The sequence below is a fragment of the Bison bison genome, unplaced genomic scaffold (assembly GCF_000754665.1).
Source record: "Bison bison bison isolate TAMUID 2011002044 unplaced genomic scaffold, Bison_UMD1.0 scf7180017864508, whole genome shotgun sequence".
Classification (NCBI taxonomy): Eukaryota; Metazoa; Chordata; class Mammalia; order Artiodactyla; family Bovidae; genus Bison; species Bison bison.
In genome coordinates this window covers 2,477,453-2,499,756 of record NW_011495064.1, presented here as the reverse complement: position 1 = coordinate 2,499,756, position 22,304 = coordinate 2,477,453, and the positions used below count along the sequence as shown (strand labels likewise).

General features: G+C 40.0%; 1 protein-coding gene across 2 annotated transcripts in view; it reads right to left on the bottom strand.

Moving 5' to 3' along the window:
* The window catches only part of NPHP1 (nephronophthisis 1 (juvenile)), a 65,078-nt gene that overhangs the window by 41,779 nt on the left and 995 nt on the right, over positions 1 to 22,304 (bottom strand). For both annotated transcript variants that reach the window (XM_010829563.1, XM_010829561.1), the window contains exons 2-8: positions 17,131 to 17,204; positions 13,279 to 13,339; positions 12,071 to 12,195; positions 4,699 to 4,936; positions 4,271 to 4,372; positions 1,131 to 1,231; positions 763 to 805 (exon numbers count right to left, since the gene is read on the bottom strand). In XM_010829563.1, coding sequence (XP_010827865.1) covers positions 763 to 805; positions 1,131 to 1,231; positions 4,271 to 4,372; positions 4,699 to 4,936; positions 12,071 to 12,195; positions 13,279 to 13,339; positions 17,131 to 17,204 — 744 coding nt within the window. The remainder of the gene's footprint in view (positions 1 to 762; positions 806 to 1,130; positions 1,232 to 4,270; positions 4,373 to 4,698; positions 4,937 to 12,070; positions 12,196 to 13,278; positions 13,340 to 17,130; positions 17,205 to 22,304) is intronic.

The following is a 22,304-nucleotide window of genomic DNA, read 5'->3' as shown; positions in this document are numbered from 1 at the left end:
GCACTGAAGAGTGAATGGCTTTGCATGTGTGTGTGTAACATACACAGACGTGCACGTGCACCCATGTCCATAAACAATAAATACAGTAAAAATCCCACAAAGGATACATTTACTAAACGGTTAGTGGTGATCACTTATGGAAGGAGTGGAGTTTCATTTCATTATGTAACTTTTTAAATGATAGGATTATGGGTAGTTTCTTACTTTTTTGAGCTTTTTGGAATTTTTACATGTTACAAAACTAAAATTTAACAATTGTCTTTACCCAAATGACAGAAAATTCAAGCAGACTCAAAGTGAGACATTTCCAAGCCCTCAAATCTACTCTTCTGAACAGAAAAGACCTAATGGGAAATGTGACTTGGAGTACAGACTTACTAAACCAGAGGTACGTTTTAATGTCCTGTGCATTCCAGGCCCTGTACCCGCTTAAGACCCAATGCTTTCATTTAAAGTTGTTTTGAATCTGAACTCTAATCAGAACTATTAGGTAACAAAATGAGACGTTATTAATAAGATGAAGTGAAAAGGGCAAGTGTTAGTCGCTCGGTTGTGTCCGACTCTTTATCACCCTATGGAATGTAGCCCACCAGGCTCCTCTGTCCATGGGATTCTCCAGGCAAGAATACTGGAGTGGGTTGCCATGCCCTTCTCCAGAGGATCATCCCAACCCAGGGATAGAACACACGTCTCCTACATTGCAGGCAGATTACCACTGAGCCACAGGAAAGCCCCGTTATTAATAAGACAGGAGATACCAACCTCTGAGATGGCCTTCCGGACAGCACTCCAGTGAGAATCAGTTCTAGGGAGACAGGGTAGCTAGGTGAGTGCTCGGAAAGTTTATGCGTGTTCACTCAATCAGAGAACTTCATTAATCAAAGAACAGGGTACATCATTGTACCTTCTGACAATCTAACACTGCCTACATGAAACTAAGAATAATGTCACCTGCTAAAAGCAACCACAAAGGTAAAGCTGTGATGACCTTTAAGCAGATGGTGATGAGAAAAGCCCCCAGACTATAAGTTGTCTCCATTTCAAGAAATTCTTCCAGTATTTATAACAGTAAAGATGAACAAATACAACATTTCCTGAACCTACTTTTAGGTCCCCTCGCACCAACTTACCTTTGCTTGACTTCGGCTCCATCCACTGTTCCATCCCCTACCTCTGTATCTTCTTCACTGCCTTCTTCACCGGATTCTTGACCTCCTTCTTTATTATAGGGCTGAAAAATAATATGAAGTGCTTTTACCTAATGGGAAAATCAACCAATAAATGTACTTTCAGAAAGATGTGAGTGTAGGTAGGGGTTTAGTATATGACAGACATATCAAAAATCAGTGGATAAAAGCTCAAATAACGATGTCATTATTCAAAAAAAGTACAAGGATAAAGGTAGAGAACAAGTTTAATCAACATGAGTGCCAGATGGAACTGACTCAAATGTAAAAAAAGTGTTAGAAGTGTTAGAAGAAAATAATCTTGAGATGGGGGAATCCTTTCCACTCATGATAGCAAAACCAAAACTCATAAATGGAACACTGACAGATTTAACTACCTAAAAGTAAATCTGGTTGAAAGTCAACAAAGACAATATCTGCCTCAAGTTTCCAAGGCTTAATATCCTTATTATTAAGATAATACAAAAACTCTTCCATAGCAATACAATTTTCAAAAACCCCTTTGAAAAATGAGTTAAAAAGGCAATTTTCAAAGAATAAATAGAAATAGAAATAAATAAAGCAAATGAAATGACACTCAACCTCACTAGTAATATAATAAATGCAAGCAAAAAACAATAATGAGCCCCTTTTTTTGGGGGCATCACTTTGGCAAAAGACTGGTGCCAACCATCAGTGGCAAGTGTGCAGACAGACAAAATACTCTCAGGTGCTGCGCACGGGAGTCCAAGTAAGAATAACTCTCCTAATTTGCAAAATGGCAAACTCGACCAAAATACCAAGGCTCGTGCCTTTCAGCAGCGATGAGCATCTAGGAATTTATTTAAGGGGAATAATGGGACAAGGTTGTGTGCAAACTGATCACAACGCAGGTTCTTCTTTTCCAAGAGTCCCTGATTATAGCAATGAATCAAGCTAAAAGGGGCTTCCCAGGTGGCTCAGTGGTAAAGAATCCTCCTGCCAATGCAGGGGAGACGTGGGTTCAATCCCTGGGTAGGCAAGATCCCCTGGAGAAGGAAATGGCAACCCACTCCAGTATCCTTGCCTGGGAAAGCCCACAGATGGGGAGCTTCATAGGCTACAGTCCATGGAGTTGCAACGATTCGGACATAACTGAGCACGCACGCAACCTAAGAAAACTACATTTTCCAAGCCCTCCTCACAGCTAGGTGTTGTCAAGAAACTGAATGCTAGTCCAGGAGATATAATTGGAAGCTTTTTGTGTAACTTCCAGGAAACCTTCTATACAAGACTGCAGCTCTTGCCTTTCGACTTCTTCCTCACTTTTCTTCTCTCTCTGCTTGGAATTGTTAAAAGATATAGCTGCCAACCTAAAGAGATGACAACCCTAGGGAGAGCTGATGGCACCTAACCACAGAGTAAAATATTGCTTTTGCTGTTGTTTAATCGCTGTCATGTCAAGAGTGTTTTGCTACGCTATGGACTGTAGCCCACCCAGCTCCTCTGTCCATGGGATTTTCCAGGTAAGAAAATCCCATGGACAGAGTGAGTGGCCATTTCCTTCTCCAGGGAGTCTTCCCGACCCAGGGATCGAACCTGTGTCTCCTGCATTGGCAGGGGGATTCTTTACCACTAGGCCACCAGGGAAGCCCCAAGTAAAATATGAGGTAGGGCCTTGCCATGCCTTGACTGCCCATCTCCACACTTTCTCCACACACGAGAGAAATGTGCGTCTACCTTATTTGGGCCACGATTTCGGAGATCTTTAGCTCGTAATGGAAGTTAACCCAAGCTCCCATGAATGTCACTTCTAGGTATGGATTGCTGCTGCTGCTTTGCTCAGTTGCGTCTAACTCTTTGCGACCTCATGAAGGAGCCTGCCAGGCTCCTCTGTCCAAGCGATTTTAAAATTGCTTTTTAAATTTTATTTACTGCTTGATTCATTGATTGACTGAATTTTGGCTGTGCTGTATCTTCATTGTGAGCGGGGGTTAATCTCTACTTGCAGTGTGTGGGCTCCTCACTGGTGGGTTCTCTGGTTGCAGAGCACGGGCACTCAGTAAGTTCAGTTTTCAGGTTCATGAGTGTGGGTTAAGTAGTTGTGGTATACTTTACATATAAGTTATATATAACTTAAATATAAGTTGAGGCTTAGCTTGAACCTGCATCCCCTACATTGGTAGGCTGACTCTTAACCACTGGACCACCAGGGAAGTCCCCAAAGTGGGGCAGTCTTGCGGGACTGCGCCCTTATCTTGTGGGGTCTATGCTAAGTCCAGGAGTTAGTGCTAGAATTGAACTGCACTGTTGGACACCTGGTCGGCTTCAAAGAAACAGTGTGAAAAACAACATGTATTTGGTGTCAAAAAAAACCCTCACACAGCTAGTGTCAGAAGTGGTATGAGGAAAAACAAGATGTCTCAGCGTGGTTACCAGAAAATTTTAAATTACATTTGTGGTTTGCATTATACTTCTACTGAACAGCACTGATCTATATTTACTGGACAGCAAATGACCATGCCATATTATGAAATATGAAAGAACTGGGCAATCAACATGCTTATATACTATGTTCACGTCTTAGTAAAGGATCATGTATTTGTGGAAGGTAAGACAAAGTTAACTGCAGTTTTCTTTCACAACAAAAAATAAATGTCTATTCATTTTTATGATCAACACGAACCCACAGAGCATCTTCACCGTGCGACGACATTCTAGAGCTCACCTGCATGAGAGCAGAACACTATAATCACTGTTTAGTCACTAAGTCGTGTCCAACTCTTGGTGACCCCATGGACTGTAGCCCGCCAGGCTCCTCTGTCCATGGGGTTTCCCAGGCAAGGACACTGGAGTGAGTTGCCATTTCCTTCTTTAAGGAATCTTCCCAACCCAAGGATCAAACCCGTGTCTTCTGCATTGGCAGGCAGATTCTTTTACCACTGAGCCACCAGGGAAGCCCCAAATTTTTCTCATGCTCTAATCCTCTAAAATTGAAGCAAATTCTATATCTTAAGTCATTTACTAGCCAATTGATCAAAGAATACAACTTAGTGTTTTGTTATAAATGAAAAAAAAAAAAGTCTTAAAGGAGAAAAAGGAAAGAATAAACAAAAAAGACTAACCTCCAAGTAGGTTTTAGGAATAAGGCCTTCGTTTCCTTTGGCGTTCTTAGCCATCCACCAACCATCAGAGTTTTTTTTGATTATACAGAGAATTTCCCCTTTCTTAAGGCAAAATAAAAGTAAAAATGTTTTAATTAGAATTTACCCCTAAGCTCAGAATTATCAACATTAAAACTATTTGTATTTTCAAAACCAGAGGAACATCTACTCTTTTTTTTCTCCTTACCATTTTACTAGCAGGTAACTTTGATAACAGAATTTTACGACTACTGCTTGTAAATGGTAATTATCACCTATTTTATTTAAACAGACTGAGTCTTTAAAAAGTGAGTATCAGGACTCTGTAATCCAGATGTACAGGTAGCCTTCTTGCTCTGTTAGGTATGCAAATTTATCCTTAGGTTTGCTTCCGGTCTGTTTCTGCTTACTTTAAATGTCAGGTCTCCCACTTGCTGAGCCGTAAAATCTCCAAGAGCAATGTATTCTCCACTCGTGGCCTCTGGCTGAGATTCACCTTCCTGTTTCTCTTCCTCTTCCTCTTCTGTTTCTTCGTCCTCACCCCCACTTTCTTCACTTTCTTCTTCGTCGTCGTCGTCGTCGTCGTCTTCTTCCTCATCTTCTTCAGCAGAGTCCTCCTCTTCCTCTCTTTCAGTAAGTGCCCCAGTTCTGCAGAAAATAATTGATGAGGATCACTAGAAGTAACGCAGAAGAACAGATCAGGTATAACTTCTACATACAGCAGAACTGGCCCATATCTATAACAGGCAAATTAAAAAAATAAATAAAGGGCAAGTACAACTAACAGTTTTACCATCTAGCGAAGAATATGTGACCTGAGAGTAATGAAGGAGTTAAAATATCTGAGGAATGTATTGACATGGTGGAGCAAGTGCTGGTCTTGAGGCCAGGAGACTTGAATTTAAGTCCTGGATTCATCCATTCAGCAAATGCTGCTTGAGCGTTATTGCACAGTGGTTAGAGCATGGATTCTGAGATGAAGTTCTGGTTCTGTCTCCTCTTTGCTGATTGGTCTTAGGTACATTTCTTTTAGATTCTCCATTTCTCATTGGTGAAGTAGAGATAATAACAGATCCTGCTTCATAAGGTCCTCATGAAGACTAGAGGAGTTACAGACTTGCCAAGTGTTTACAACGGTGTCTGACCACAGCAAGTTCTCAACAAAAGTTGGCAGTGATGATACTCATGACATCACCTGTCAGTTTCCATGTCAGACACAGTAGAAACAAAGGTAAATCAGACAATCCTCTGTCCTCCAGGAGAACAATGAGGCAATCTAGCGGACGGATACTTACAAGATAGTTCAACAGATACTGCAGTAGAGGTAAACACAGCGTGCTAAGGAAATACACAAGATGGGCACCCAACCAAGACTGCAGGGGTGGAGATCAGGAAAGGCTCAGAATTAGGACTTGATGGATGAGCTGAAATTAATCAGGTAAAGGGCGGGGTGGGTAAAGAGGTAGGGAAAAGAGTGGAGGAAGAAGGCTGGAAAAGAGGGAACCTCAGTAGCTCATGAATGGTAGGAAGAGGTCTGGGAGAAATGAGCAAGAGATGAGGTGGAAAAGAGATGAGCAAAATGCAGCCCATGTGAGCTTTATCCTGAAGGTGCTCCCTAAAAATGAAGGCAGGGAAGGGTGTGATCTGACCTGCTCTGAGAAAGATGATCACGCTCCATGGAGACTGAAAGAAAGGCTAAACACAAAGATGGTTATTAAAAGTGAGGCATGAAATAGTATAAACTAAGGAAGCCTGAAGCTCAGCTTCTCTGTGTATCCGTGCCAAATGGAATCCTGGAGACAGAGTTTTGGGCAAAGTAGAAAAGGACAGGGCTTCCCAGGTGGCACCAGTGGTAAAGAACCCGCTTGCCAGTACAGGAGACATAGGAAACTTGGGTTCAATCCCTGGGTCAGGAAGATCCCTTGGAGGAGGGCATGGCAACCACTCCAGTATTCTTGCCTGGAGAATTCCATGGACAGAGAAGCCTGGCGGGATACAGTTCGTGGGGTCTCAAAGAGTCTGGACAAGACGGACACAATGGACAGGGGAGTGACTAACAATACTTTGAAGCAAATAGACAGTGCTAACCATAAAACTAGCCAAATGACTCTTTTTTATTATGCTAATACAGTAAATTTCAATTACTGATTTTTTCAATGTTAATCTAATCTTGCAGGGACTTGCCTGGTGTTCCCAATGCAGGGTGCCGAGGTTTGATCCCAGTTGGGGACCTATTAATAGATATCACATGCTGCACTAAGAGCACACCACAGGGAAGATCAGAGCTCCCTGAGTGCTGTAATAAGCCCCGGCACAGCCAAATGAGTAAAAGTAAACACTGAATTAACCTTGCATTCTAGAATGAATCCCACTTAGTCATGATGTGGGCTTCCCTGGTGGCTCAGAGGTTAAAGCGTCTGCCTGCAATGCGGGAGACCAGGGTTCAATCCCTGGGTCGGGAAGATCCCCTGGAGAAGGAAATGGCACCCCACTCCAGTATTCTTGCCTGGAGAGTCCCATGGACAGAGGAGCCTGGTGGGCTACAGTCCACGGGGTCGCAGAGAGTCGGACATGCCTGAGCGACTTTTCTTTCACTTTTAGTCATGATGTATTGTCATTTTTATGTGCCCTGGGTTTTATTTGCTAACACTTTATATTGAGTTTGTGCATTTGTTCATATGGCTTTCTGTTTATAATATTTTTATCATGTCTTGATGTTGAGCTTCCCTGGTGGCTCAGATGGTAAAAAATCTGCCTGTGATGCGGGAGACCCAGATTCGATCCCCAGGTCAGGAAGATCTCCTGGAGAAAGGAATTGCTACCCACTCCAGTATTCTTGCCTAGGAAATCCCATGGACAGAGAAGCCTGACGGGCTACTGTCCAAGGGGTCACAAAGAGTTGGACACAACTGAGCAACTGACACTTTCACTTTTCATAACGCTCATAAAATGATTTGGAAATGTTTCTTTTTCTAGTCTCTGGAAAGATTTCATAATACTTGTGCTACGTCTTACTCAATCATTGCAGAAGTTTGTGTCAGTGAAACAATCTGAGGATTTATTCTGTGGAAAGGGTTTTAATTATACATTCAACTTCTTTAGTAGACATTTCGGTAGGATTATTAAGATTTTCTATTCATCTTCTGTCAATTTGAGTATATTTTATTTTTCAAGGAACTTATTTCATCTGTATTTTCAAATTTATCGGCATAAAGTTTTTCATAGCATCTTCACAGTATCTTTCAAATTTCTGTCGGCTCTGAGTGGTTAGTTTTCATCCTTGTTTTTTGCTAGTGTTTTCCCTCTTTCTCTTTTCTTGATCAGTCTTGCTAGGAATTTACTCATTTAATTACTTTTTCTAAAGAACTAACTTTTCACTTATTGATTTTATCTACTATATGTCAGTTTATTATCCAGTTTTCTCTCTTATTTTTAGTATTTCCTTATTTCTATTTTCCTTGGGTTTCATTTGCTGTTCTTTTTCTGGCTTCTTCAGTTGGAAACTTTAGTAGATGATTTTCAACTTTTCTTCTTTTCTAACTGTTGCACTGAGAGCCATGAATTCCCCTCTAAGCGCTGCTCTAGCGGCAGCCCACAACTGCATTTCGATTATCATTCAAAATATTTAGCTGTCCACTGTAATATTTTTTTTGATCTTTAGGTTATATAGAAGTATGTGATTCTTTTTAAATTATCTATTTATTTGGCTGTACTGGGTCTTAGTTTAGGCACATGGAATACTTTGTCATGCTACACAGGACCTTTTGTTGAGGCACATGGGCTCTGGAGCTCAGTAGTTACATATGAAACCTTAGTTCCCTGACCAGGAATTAATCCCACATCCCCTGTGTTGCATGGCAGATTCTTAACCACTGAGCTACCAGGGAAGTCCCAGAAGTATGTGATTTAATTTGCAAACATTTGGAGATTTTTATTTATTTCTCTGTCATTTGAGTTTTTTTTTCTTTAACTGAGATATAATTGATATTCACCATTGTATTAGTTTTGGATTGTCATTGAGTTTTAATGTAATTCCAAGTCACCGAAATTGCTGCATGATTTCAGTCCTTTGACATTTGTTGACAGTTGCTTTATGGTCCATTATGATTCATTTTGGTTAATGCTGTATATGCACTTGGAAGAGACATGTATTACCTAGTGGGATACAGTGTTCTACAAATACATTTTTAATTAGGGGGTTAAGGTTTGTGGATTATATTGTCAGCTTCCCTGTAGTGCTGGCAATTTTTGCTTTCTATGTTGTAAAGCAGCTATTAGGAACCTACACATTAAGGGTAATTTCTTCCTAGTGAATCGGTCCTTTTATTACTATAAAATGTCTTAATCTATTAAATTAGTTTTGACCTTAAAGTCTATTTCACCTGATATTACTGTACCTGCATCACCTTTGTTTTGGTTAGGGTAGACATGGAATATCTTTTTCCAATCTTTTACTTGCAACCCATTTATGCTATCTTAAATGGCCCCCAAACACAGTGCTGAAATGCTATGTAGTGGTCCCAAGCGGAAGAAAGCTGTGATGTGCCTAATGGAGAAAATTAGTGTGTTATTATTAGATTTCTTCAGGCATAAATTACAACGCTGTTGGCTGAGTTCAATATTAATGAATCAATAATACATATTAAATAAGGTATCTTTACACCGAAATACACAAAATACAAGGACGTATATTACTCAGTTGACAAAAAACATTTTGTTCACTGCTTCATAGGAACCTAGCTTCTCCTAGAAGCTACAGGGCAGTATTCACTATTCAGGGTCTGCAGCAATTTTGTGGGGTATAACTACTGCAAATAATGAAAACTGACTGTATATTATCAATTCTCAAATTTACATTTTGCTTTACACAATCAAGTGTTTTTTAAAAAGACATTTAGAGAAGAAAAATAGTCTTTTCTGTTTACCCACATACCAGGGCTTTTCACTCCTTTTTGCCGATCCAAGTTTTCACATGGGATTATTTCCTTCTAGCCTGAAGAACTTTCTATAGCAAATTCCTCAGTTCTTGTCTGACAGATTTCCTCAGCTTTTGTTTGTCTGAAAATGTCTTCTTCCACTTTAATTTCTAAAAGATACTTTTGCTCTACACAGAATTCTGGGTTGACAGATTTTTTTTTCCTTTCAATTCTTTTATGATATCCCTGCATTATCCTCTGACCTGTATTTTTTTCTCACAAGATGTCAACTTTAATTTGAATTGTTTGCCTGTACATGTTTATTTCCCTGGCTGCTTTTATGATTTTCCATTATGTTTAATTTTCAGCAGTTTCACTGACACACCTATGTGTAGTTTCTATATATTTATTGTTTGGGGTTGTCTGAGGTTCTTGGATCACTGAATCAATAATTAAAAAAAAAATTCTCAACTAAAATTTTATTTACAGATTTCCTGTGCCCCATCCTCTCTCCCCGCGCCTTCTGGAACTTCAGCTGCACATGGGTTGCAGCTTTTGGCCATGTCCTTAACCATTCCTGTGTTCCATTCTTCCCATTCTTTTTTCCTTTTTGTGCACGAGTTTGAGAGTTTTTCATTGCTCAGTGTTTGGGTTTGCTAATCTTTTCCTCTACTGTATCTAGCTATCTGTCAAACCACCAAGTTAAAAAAAAATTATATACTGTGTTTTTTAGGTTCAGAGTTTCCATGTTGGTCTGTATTAGTTTTCATTTCTCTCCTTAAGATCCTCTCTCATCAACCAATCTGCCTATCTCTCCAACAAATTCCTTAACACACTGAACATAGTTCTTTGATAGTTCTGATGTGCTAATTTTCACATCTAGGTCACCTAGGTTTCCATTGATTATTTTTTCTCTTTATTATAAGACATTTTCTACCTTTTTGAAGCTATATATTGAATCAGACTTAGAAAGCTCTCAGCCATTATTCTATCAGGTATTATATTTTACAGTTGTAGAATGTTCATTTGATTATTTTCTACACTTGAATTCTCTTAAAATATTCTTTTTTTCCCCCCATTTCATCCATCTTTTCTTCTATTTTCTTTAACATATTAATCATATTGTTTAAAAATCCCAGTCAGATTACTCTACACTACCTAGTTCGGATCTGGGTCTGTTTTTATTGACTGTCACTGCTTAATTATCTATTATTTATTTTCCCCTACTTTTTTTGCATCTCTAGTTATTATTTTTAATAATTACTGCACATTGTGGACGATATATTTAGAGACTCTGAACTATGTTGTCATCCTTTAATGAGTAGTGAATTTTGTCCTGTTATCTTTTTCCTATTAAGGTCTGGTTTTAGGTTTTGTTGGGAAAGATTTCCTTCAGTTTTGTCTGTATTCCAAGATCACAGTTTTGAATATTAGGGTGTACTCTGTACTCCTTACTCCTACACATGGGTCTTACGTGCTCTCTAGCCAGATGCATGAAGCATTCACCAAGGTCTCTCTACTCTGCTGCTGCTAAGTCACTTCAGTCGTGTCTGACTCTGTGCGACCCCATACACGGCAGCCCACCAGGCTCCCCCGTCCCTGGGATTCTCCAGGCAAGAACACTAGCTGGGTATAAACCCCAACATTTTTCCAGGATTCTGTGGCCTCCAGAATCTTTTAAGCTCTCAGTCCCCCAGCAGGTGCTTTCTGCCTGGCCTTCTGGATTCAAGCTCTGTGTAGCCCAGGAGTCCCCTCAGACTTCTGGAGTTGTCTCGCTGCAAGTCTTTTCCCTCTCCTCACATGTCCCAGGAGCCTCAGCAACTCCAGAACTTTTAAGACCTTTTCTTTGTTTATGTGGATCATTTTTAAAGTCTTTATTGAAACTGTTACAATACTGTTTATGTTTTATGTTTTGGGGTTTTTGCCCCAAGGCATGTGGGATCTCAGCTCCCTGCATTGGAAGGTAAAGTCTTAACCACTGGATCACAAGGTCCCAGCAACTCCAGAATTTGATCTCTGGAGCCCAGAGAGACTGCTGCTCCCTGTCTGGGATCTACCTTCCTGCATCACACACAGCCCGTAAACTATCGCCAGGGAGAGGGTCTGGGTGAATACAGGAGTCACCTCTTATGTCTCCCTGTATTAAGGATATCAGCCCTGCTCAGCGGATGTTCAGTGAGTTCAGACAGCCATTTTGTACATTTTGTCCAGATTCCGCAGTGTTTTTTTGGTAGGAAGGTTAAGTCCAATGCCAGCCACTTAGTCATTCTCAGTACTGGAAATCAATGGAAATTCTAGAAACCTTCTAATAATATATTCTTTAGTGTTTTTTTCCCCAGAATATAGTGTAAAAGTATGGGAACAGCATTTGAAGAGTCTAAATAGTTGACTTTTCCCTTTTTATCTCCCTATGAATTGAGTTTGTTTACACCGTCAAGTTTTCTTTCCACTTTACAAAGCCTATTACTAACATCCACTCCATCAGGAAAAGAATGCATGTTTCTGCTTCCATTTTTAAAAGAATATTTATAAAAGGAAGAAATAAGCAAATAGATAATTCAGATAATTCTGTTTTTACACATCAACCCTGACATTAAAGGCATGACCCTTACTTTCTAACGTCTGTTTATTGAGCTTTTCACATCTCTGTTTTGCTCCCCCAACTAGCTTATGAATTACCTGAGAGATTATGGCTTCTACTGCTTTACACCTCTCCTGGAAGTTCACACTTTCTTCTATATACAATAAGTAACTGTTGACAGATGATACTGTTACAGTTTTATCTATATGCAACTTAATAGAATAAAACATTTAAACTGTTGGTGATATAATATTTGAAAGGAAGAAAGAAAGGAAGGGAGCATACTCAGTGACATTTTCTCTGCTTATGGACACAGCAAGCTCCTGCAGTTGGTGGGTAAGCTTATCCAAAAGATTGTGCTCCTCTTCTTTCTTCTGATAATAATTGCCCACAGGTGCAGGTTCATCAGCCTATGAGAGAATATAAGTCTACTTCACTAAAAAAAAAAAAAAATTCCATTTTTATTACATTTATTGTAATAGAAAAAAAAAACTCCAATAAGTGATATAAGACAAAGCAAATATCAATATGAGACTATGCCTACCTTAGATAATAAGTTTAAAAGAAATGTAGATTATGCTGGAACGTGAATCAAATGGCATAATAAAGTTATGCCTCCAATTATTTTTGTTTTGTTTTGTTGCTAGGTATTGCAGATCCTCTACAGCCAGTAAGGGACAGTTCCAGATGGAGGACTGGCTTTGGAGTTAAAAGGACAGGTGCCAAGTCCAGGCTCAGTCGCCTCCTGGCAGTGAGACACTGGGAAAACTGCTTCACCTTTGCAAGCCCCAGTAGTTAGGTTTTCCAATTTAGGGTCGGTCAGTCTCCTGAATTACAGTGTTTCATCACTGGAGAAATTTGGAAGAGATGCTTAGAAACCACCTGTCTCCAATGCAGTAAAGGAGACTCACTCACAGGCAAGGCGACGACTCCTGCGCAGCTTCCACCCTAAGTGCTGTCTGAGTAAAGGAGACTCACACACTGGCAGGGCGACCACCTCTACACGCCTCCCACCCTACATGTTCTCTGAGTCTCTGGCCCTGAACACTTCGCTCAAGTTCAGGCTCATATTAAAAGAGGAGATCCTGATGGAATTGCCAAGAGAAATTTCTAGTTCCCCCCATTTCTGCAGAGTCACCGATCTCAGAACAGCTGCCGTGATTTAGGAAGCTTCTCTACCTCGTACCCTCTGGGCCAGATAATCTACTTCCCCACAGTGTGATTAAAATGAAAACAAATTTAAACTGTAAAACATAAAACTTACACAATGCAATAATAAAAAGAGCTTCTTCCAAGTTCTTCTGAGTCCTCAGTGCTGGGTGAGTTCATCACAGCTGAACTTTTATCAGTATTTGGGGCCCTGGTTCACACTTCAACACTTATATGAACCCAGGAACCTACCCACTCTAGGGGTAGGAACTCCCACATAATAAAATATTCAGGTAAAAACAGATATTTTTTAAAAAAATAATGTGATCAACTATAATACTTACTTTTTTTAATTTTTGAAGAGCATTTTTATTTTCATCTATTGCCTGTTTTAACTGGATACATCTAAATTTTCAAAAAGAAAGAAAAATGTTGATTTTTTAATTGTCATAACCAAAAAAGCTATTTTATAAAATCATATGTTCAGTCTTTAAGCAGGCAAGGAAATTTCTATTGTATGAATGATGTTTAAAAACTCATATGTAAGTGTCTTTCCACTCATTAGCTTGGGTGATCCTCACAGCAAGATCTAGGGTATGAGGTATGATAATCAAAACTCAGAAGACAAGTGACTCTGGGCTTCAGTCTCCTAATTCTAAAATAAGGAAAGCACTGGACTTTTAACTGCTTCCATAGCTCTAAAATTCCATAAACCCACGATTCAGCCCAGAAGACAATATGATACGCCTCATCAAAGAAAGAAGAGACAAAAACTATGTGATCATCTCAACAAATGCAGAAAAAGCATTTGATAAAATTCAACATCCATTCATTATAAAAATGTTTACCAAAGCAGGTGTAGAGGGAACACATCTCAACATAATAAAAGCTACTTATGACAAACCCATAGCCAATATAATACTCAACACTGAAAAGCTGAAAGCCATCCTGCTAAAATCTGGAACAAGACAAGGATGCCCACTCTCACCACTCCAACATAGTACTGGAAGTCCTAGTCATAGAAATCAGGTAATAAAAAGAAATAAAAGGTATTCAACCTGGAAGAGAAGAGTATGCAAATTACATGATACTATATATAGAAAACCCTAAAGACTCCACACAAAAACTACTATAACTGATAAATTCAGCAAGGTAGCAGGATACAAGATTCACAGGCAGAAATTGGTTGCATTTCTTTATCTTAAGAATGAAATATCAGAAATTAAAAATAATAATTCCTTTAAAAATTGCATCAAAAAATAAAATAAAATACTCTATGTGGAATCTAAAATACAATACAAGTCAATATATCTATGATACAGAAACAGACTCACAGATATAGAAAACAGACTTGTGGTTAACAAGGGATGAGGGGAGGGAAGGACTGGGGGTTTGGGATCAGCAGAGGCAAACTATTATACCTAGGATGGATGAACAATAAGGTTCTACTGTACAGCACAGAGAGCTGCAGTCAATGCCCAGTGGCAGACCGTAACAGAAAAGAATGTGAAAAAGAGTGTGTGTGTGTGTGTGTGTGTGACACTGAGTCACTTTGCTGTGAGAAGAAATGAACACAACAGTGTAAATCAACTATACTTCAATAAAATTAAAAAAATAAAATACTTAGGAATAAATGACTAAGGAGGTGAAAGACATATGCCAAGAACTATAAAACAATGATAAAGGAAACTAAAGATAATTCAGAGAAATGGGAAGATGATCCATGTTCTTGGAGTGTGTGCACGCTTGGCTGCTCAGTTATGCCCAACTCTTTGCAACCCCATGGACTATAGCCTGCCAGGACCCATGAGATTTTTTCAGCAAAAACACCGGAGTGGGTTGCCATTTCTTCTTCCAGGGGACCTTCCTGACCCAAGGATGGAATCTGCGTCTCCTGTGACTCCTGCACTGGCAGGTGGATTCTTTACCACTGAGCCACCTGGAAATTCCAGGTTCTTGAATTGGAAGGATTATTATTATTAAAATGGCCATACTATCCAAAGCAATCTACAGATTTCATGTAATCCCTATCAAATTACCCATGGTATTTTTCACAGAACTAGAACCAATAATCTTAAAATTTATACAGAACCACAATTGCCAAAGCAACCCTGAGGAAAAAGAACAAAGATAGAGGCATAGCCCTCCCAGATTTCAGACAATAGTACAAAACTACAATAATCAAAACAGCATGGTACTGGCACAAAAACAGACAGAGATCAATGCAACAGAATAGAGAACCGAGACATAAACCCACACACCTGAAGTCAATTAACCTTTGACAAAGAAGGCAAGAATATACAAAGAAGAAAAGACAGTCTCTTCAGCAAGTGGTGCTGGGAAAGCTGGACAGCACATGTAAATCAATGAAGTTGGAACTCACCCTCACACCAAACACAGACATAAACTCAAAATGGCTTAAAGACTTAAATATGACACGACACCATAAAACTCCTAGAAAAGAATACAGGCAAAACATTCTCTGACATAAACCATACCAATGTTTTCTTAGGTCAGTCTAATAACACCAAGGCAATAGAAAATAAAAGCAAAAATAAACAAATGGAGCCCAATCAAACTTATAAGCTTTTGCACAGCAAAGGAAACCATAAACAAAATGAAAAGATAACATATGAACTGGGAGAAAATATTTGCAAACAATGCGACCAAAAGGGCTTAATTTCCAAAATATACACACAGCTCACACAACTCAACAACAACGGCAACAAAACCACAACCACTCAGTCAAAAACTGGGCAGAAGACATAAGCAGACATTCCTCCAGAAACGACACTCAGATCGCCAGCAGGCACGTGAAAAGATGCTCAACATGGCTAATTACTAGAGAAATGCAAATCAAAAATACAATGAGGTATCACTTCACACGGGTCGGAATGGGCATCATCAAAAAGTCTGTAAGAAAACAAACGCGGGAGAGGGTGTGGGGCAAAGGCGGAGCCTCCGACACTGTTGGTAGGAATATACATTGGTGAAGCCACGGAGGAAAACAGTATGGAGGTTCCTCAAAAAAACTAAAATTAGAGCTGGCCTATTGATCCAGCAATCCTACTCCTGGGTATGCATCTGAAGAGAACTCGAACTCGGAAAGATACACCGCATGCTCACAGCGGCACTGTCTGCAACAGCCAAGACGTGGACACAACCTAAACATCCATTAAAAGGTGACTGGATACAGCAGGTGCGGCACACGCGTGTTAATATAACGAAATACGACTCAGCCACTCAAAAGAATAAAAGAAGGCCATTTGCAGCAACATGTATGGCCCTGGATTATCACAGTAACTGAGGTAAGTCAGAAAGAGAAAGACAAACACTGCCTGATGTGGTATCACTTACGTGTAAAATCTAAAATATGACACAAATAAACCTCTCTAGGAAACAGAGACAGAATCACAAACGAAGACAGCAGACTGGCGGCTGCCAAGAGCGGGGAGGGGAGGAGAGGGCGGACTGGGAGTTTGGGATTAGCAGATGAAAGCTATTAGATAGCAGATGGATAAACAAGGTCCTATGGTGCAGCACAGGGAACTCTATCCAATATCCTGTGATAAACTATAACGGAAAAGAGTTGAAAAGAATATATATATATTTATAACTGAATCACTGCCTTACGCCAGAAACTAACACATCATATTAATGAATCAACTGTACTTCAATAAATAAATAAATTATGCATTTCTTGTTGGCTTTAAAACATTTTTATTGCCTTCTCACTTTGATGTTTTATAGCTGAGTAATATTAGACATATTAATTAATCACTGTAAACCTTAATTTTCTCATCTATATTAATGAGTAGCTCACTAACTTTCAGCAACTTTCAGATGTTATTATGAAAGTTAATTAAGAAAAAATTCTTAGAACGCGGACCACACTGTCTGGTATGTACAAAAGTACAAAATAAATGTAAGATACTTCTTTTTAACATTTGTCATCCTCTATTTAACCTTATTCCAACATTTAGGCTTGGTTGACATAGATAACTGTAAGAAATATTCCAAAATACTTTTGAAAAATTTCATTCATTTTTACCTCAATATTATTTCCTATTATTACTGTCTTTTCAGAAATTGTATTAATTTAAAAAATATAGTGCCTCAATTTCTATGCTGTAAATACTGCTCATTGAAATCTAAGTACAGCCTCTACAAAGCTTACATAACTTAGTATACTTTACCTTTGGTACATATCTTTCCTTTTACCTGCTTCTAGAGCTCCTTTCAGTCGACTCTCAAAAAGCAACCCATCGACCTACAATAAATGGAGACTGTCTAAAATATCACATTGTTAAATACCATATAACCTCCAGTTCAGTTCAGTCGCTCAGTTGTGCCCGACTCTTTGCGACCCCATGAATTGCAGCACGCCAGGCCTCCCTGTCCATCACCAGCTCCTGGAGTTCACTCAGACTCACAGCCATCGAGTCAGTGATGCCATCCAGCCATCTCATCCTCTGTCGTCCCCTTCTCCTGCCCCCAATCCCTCCCAGCATCAGAGTCTTTTCCAATGAGTCAACTCTTCGCATGAGGTGGCCAAAGTACTGGAGTTTCAGCTTTAGCATCATTCCTTCCAAAGGAATCCCAGGGCTGATCTCCTTCAGAATGGACTGGTTGGATCTCCTTGCAGTCCAAGGGACTCTCAAGAGTCTTCTGAACACCACAGTTCAAAAGCATCAATTCTTCGGCGCTCAGCCTTCTTCACAGTCCAACTCTCACATCCATAAATGACCACAGGAAACACCATAGCATTTACTAGACGGACCTTTGTTGGCAAAGTAATGTCTCTGCTTTTGAATATGCTATCTAGGTTGGTCATAACTTTCCTTCCAAGGAGTAAGCATTTTTTAATTTCATGGCTGCAGTCACCATCTGCAGTGATTTTGGAGCCCAAAAAAATAAAGTCTGACACTGTTTCCACTGTTTCCCCGTCTATTTCCCATGAAGTGATGGGACCGGATGCCATGATCATCGTTTTCTGAATGTTGAGCTTTAAGCCAACTTTTTCACTCTCCACTTTCACTTTCATCAAGAGGCTTTTTAGTTCCTCTTCACATATAACCTTAGGACATAAAATTGTAATTTTTCCGCAAATATTTTATAATGAACACTTTGAAACACACAGTAAAGCTGAAAGAATCGTACAGTGAACATCCATACACCCACCACCTGGATTCGACCATAAGTATTTTACTATACTTTTTTGATCCATCTATTCATCAACCCATCTAATTTTTTACATATTACAAAGAAAATTACAATCATCAGTATATTTTCCCTTAAACAATACGTCATGGGTATCACTAACTAGACTTCAGTATTTGGTGTGACTTTTACATATAATGAAATACACATTTCATCTTAAGACTGTATTTGCTAAGTTCTGGCAAGTGACATGTAATCCAAACCCCTACCAACCTACAGAAAATTACTATTACTCCAGAAAGTTCCCAGAATGTACTCTTTTGTGTGATCATTTCACACAGCATGTTTCTGAGATACTTCCATATCAGAAGTATACTTCCATATACACTGCTGTGTGTATCGTCAGTTTATTCTTTCTTATTGCTGAGTAATACTCCCTGTATGAATAAACCAAAAGTTTTTTTCTTTCTTATCCTCATTCTTATATCTTATACTGTGACTTAGCAATTTCCAAATACTACCTGTAACTTTGCCAACATACCCACAAAAGAGGCACATACATCTTTTGGGTTCTATAGATGTGGAAAAGATAAAGTGATTGACAAAAATAAAAGTTCTCTACTCTTGCCATTCTGCATCTGTTATTTACACCATTTACACACATGGTGACAGTCAGTCATCACAGGCATAACCCAGACGGGTCCTTCGTAACTTGTCCCATGGACAACAGGGTGGAAGTCTGTGCCATTTTTTGCTTCACGTGTCCTCTGTGGAGGCTTCCCTGGTGGCTCAGACAGTAAAGAATCTGCCTGCCAATGTAGGAGACATGGATTCGATCCCTGCGTTGGGAAGATCCTCTGGAGAAGGAAATGGCAAAACACTCTAGTACTCTTGCCTGGAGAATTCCACGGACAGAGGAGCCTGGTGGGCTACAGTCCATGGGGTCCCGAAAAGTCAGACACAACTGAGCATGAGCAGCAGCACATCCTTTATGGGGTCAGGGAAGAAGGACCCCACAATATCACAGAGCCCTTCCCAGACACACAGGGTATCAAAAGGCTCAGGAGCCAACTGGGTTCCAGCTTCAATAACCCTGGTGATTGTTTTGTTTCATCTTTGTATCAGTAACAATTGTTGTGGCTTCCTTCTACAACTTTTCCTGGTTCTGTTAATGTCCCACTAAATTTAAAATTCAATACAATATAAAGCATCTGGCCAAAGCTCAGCTTAAGTCAGTGTCTCATCAACTTTTATTTTTATTTCCACCAGAAGAGTATTCTATTTTGTTGTACCACTATAATTCCAATAGAGTTCCTTAAGAAATATTTATCCACCCAATCTTTTGCACTTTTTAAATGAAAGTCCAAAACTGGATAAAATATGAGCATTCAGTACATCCTTTGTCTGCTGCTGCTGCTGCTAAGTTGCTTCAGTCGTGTCCGACTCTGTGCGACCCCATAGATGGCAGCCCACCAGGCTCCCCTGTCCCTGGGATTCTCAAGGCAAGAACACTGGAGTGGTTTGCCATTTCCTACTCCAATGCATGAAAGTGAAAAGTGAAACTGAAGTCACGCAGTCGTGTCTGACCCTCAGCGACCCCATGGACTGCAGCCCACCAGGCTCCTCCGTCCATGGGATTTTCCAGGCAAGAGTACTGGAGTGGGGTGCCACTGCCTTCTCCGTCTTTTGTCTGCTAAAGATTATAAAATCATTTTATTTAATGAAAATAATACTTGGTAATATTAACAGATCACTTCAGTCGCTCAGTCATGTCTGACTCTTTGGGATCCCATGAACTGCAGCACGCCAGGCCTCCTTGTGCATCACCAACTCCCGGAGTCCACCCAAACCTATGTCCAGCGAGTCGGTGATGCCATCCAACCATATCATCCTCTGTCGTCCCCTTCTCCTCCTGCTCTCAATCTTTCCCAGCATCAGGGTCTTTTCAATGACTCAGCTCTTCGCATCAGGTAGCCAAAGTATTGGAGATTCAGCTTCAACATCAGTCCTTCCAATGAACACCCAGGACTGATCTCCTTTAGGATGGACTGGTTGGATCTCCTTGCAGTCTAAGGGACTCTCAAGAGTCTTCTCCAACACCACAGTTCAAAAGCATCAATTCTTCGGTGCTCAGCTTTCTTCACAGTCCAACTCTCACATCCATACATGATCACTGGAAAAACCATAGCCTTGATTAGACAGACCTTTGTTGGCAAAGTAATGTCTCTGCTTTTTAATATGCTGTCTAGGTTGGTCATAACTTTCCTTCCAAGGAGTAGGCGTCTTTTAATTTCATGGCTTGCAGTCACCATCTGCAGTGATTTTGGAGCCCAGAAAAATAAAGTCAGCCACTGTTTCCACTGTTCCCCCATCTATCTGCCATGAAGTGATGGGACCGGATGCCATGATCTTAGTTTTCTGAATGTTGAGCTTTAAGCCAACGTTTTCACTCTCCTCTTTCACTTTTATCAAGAGGCTCTTTAGTTCTTCTTCACTGTCTGCCATAAGGGTGGTGTCATCTGCATATCTGAGATTATGGATATTTCTCCCAGAAATCTTGATTCCAGCTTGTGCTTCCTCCTGGAAATGCAATTACACAGCCTAGGAGCATAAATATCTTCTACATCTTGTCAAGGTGCTTTCCAGAAATGCTGTGCCTTATACCCTGGAGCAGTAAAAGTGCCTGTTTCATCACAGCCTCCCCAGTACTCAGCATCAAGATTTTTTAAGTGTTTGTGGTATCTTATTTCCTTTGCAATTGCTTATCTTAGAAGTCAACTTTTCTCATGTTTATGTGACCAGTATTTCTTCTTCAGTTCATGTCCTTTGCTCATTTGTCAGGTCTTAATATTTTTCTTCTGTGTATTCCTGCCACCTCTTCTTAATATCTTCTGCTTCTGTTAGGTCCATACCATTTCTGTCCTTTATTGAGCCCATCTTTGCATGAAATGTTCCCTTGGTATCTCTAATTTTCTTGAAGAGATGTCTAGTCTTTCCCATTCTGTTGTTTTCCTCTATTTCTTTGCATTGATCGCTGAGGAAGGCTTTGATCTTCACGACCAAGATCATCACAATGGTGTGATCACTCAGCTAGAGCCAGACATCCTGGAATGTGAAGTCAAGTGGGCCTTAGAAGGCATCACTACGAACAAAGCTAGTGGAGGTGATGGAATTCCAGTTGAGCTATTTCAAATCCTGGAAGATGATGCTGTGAAACTGCTGCACTCAATATGCCAGCAAATTTGGAAAACTCAGCAGTGGCTGCAGGACTGGAAAAGGTCAGTTTTCATTCCAATCCCAAAGAAAGGCAATGCCAAACAATGTTCAAACTACCGCACAATTGCACTCATCTCACACGCTAGTAAAGTAATGCTCAAAATTCTCCAAGCCAGGCTTCAGCAATAGGTGAACCGTGAACTTCCAGATGTTCAAGCTGGTTTTAGAAAAGGCAGAGGAACCAGAGATCAAATTGCCAACATCCGCTGAATCATTGAAAAAGCAAGAGAGTTCCAGAAAAACACCTATGTCTGCTTTATTGACTATGCCAAAGCCTTTGACAGTGTGGGTCACAATAAACTGTGGAAAATTCTGAAAGAGATGGGAATACCAGACCACCTGAATTGCCTCTTGAGAAACCTGTATGCAGGTCAGGAAGCAACAGATAGAACTGGACATGGAACAACAAACTGGTTCCAAATAGGAAAAGGAGTACGTCAAGGCTGTATATTGTCACCTTGCTTATTTAACTTATATGCAGAGTACATCATGAGAAATGCTGGACTGGAAGAAGCACAAGCTGGAGTCAAGATTGCCAGGAGAAGTATCAATAACCTCAGATATGCAGATGACACCACCCTTATGGCAGAAAGTGAAGAGGAACTAAAAAGCCTCTTGATGAAAGTGAAAGAGGAGAGTGAAAAAGTTGGCTTAAAGCTCAACATTCAGAAAACTAAGATCATGGCATCTGGTCCCATCACTTCATGGGAAATAGTTGGGGAAACAGTGGAAACAGTGTCAGACTTTATTTTGGGGGGCTCCAAAATCACTGCAGATGGTGACTGCAGCCATGAAATTAAAAGACGCTTACTCCTTGGAAGGAAAGTTATGACCAACCTAGATAGCATATTCAAAAGCAGAGACACTACTTTGCCAACAAAGTCCGTCTAGTCAAGGCTATGGTTTTTCCAGTGGTCATGTATGGATGTGAGAG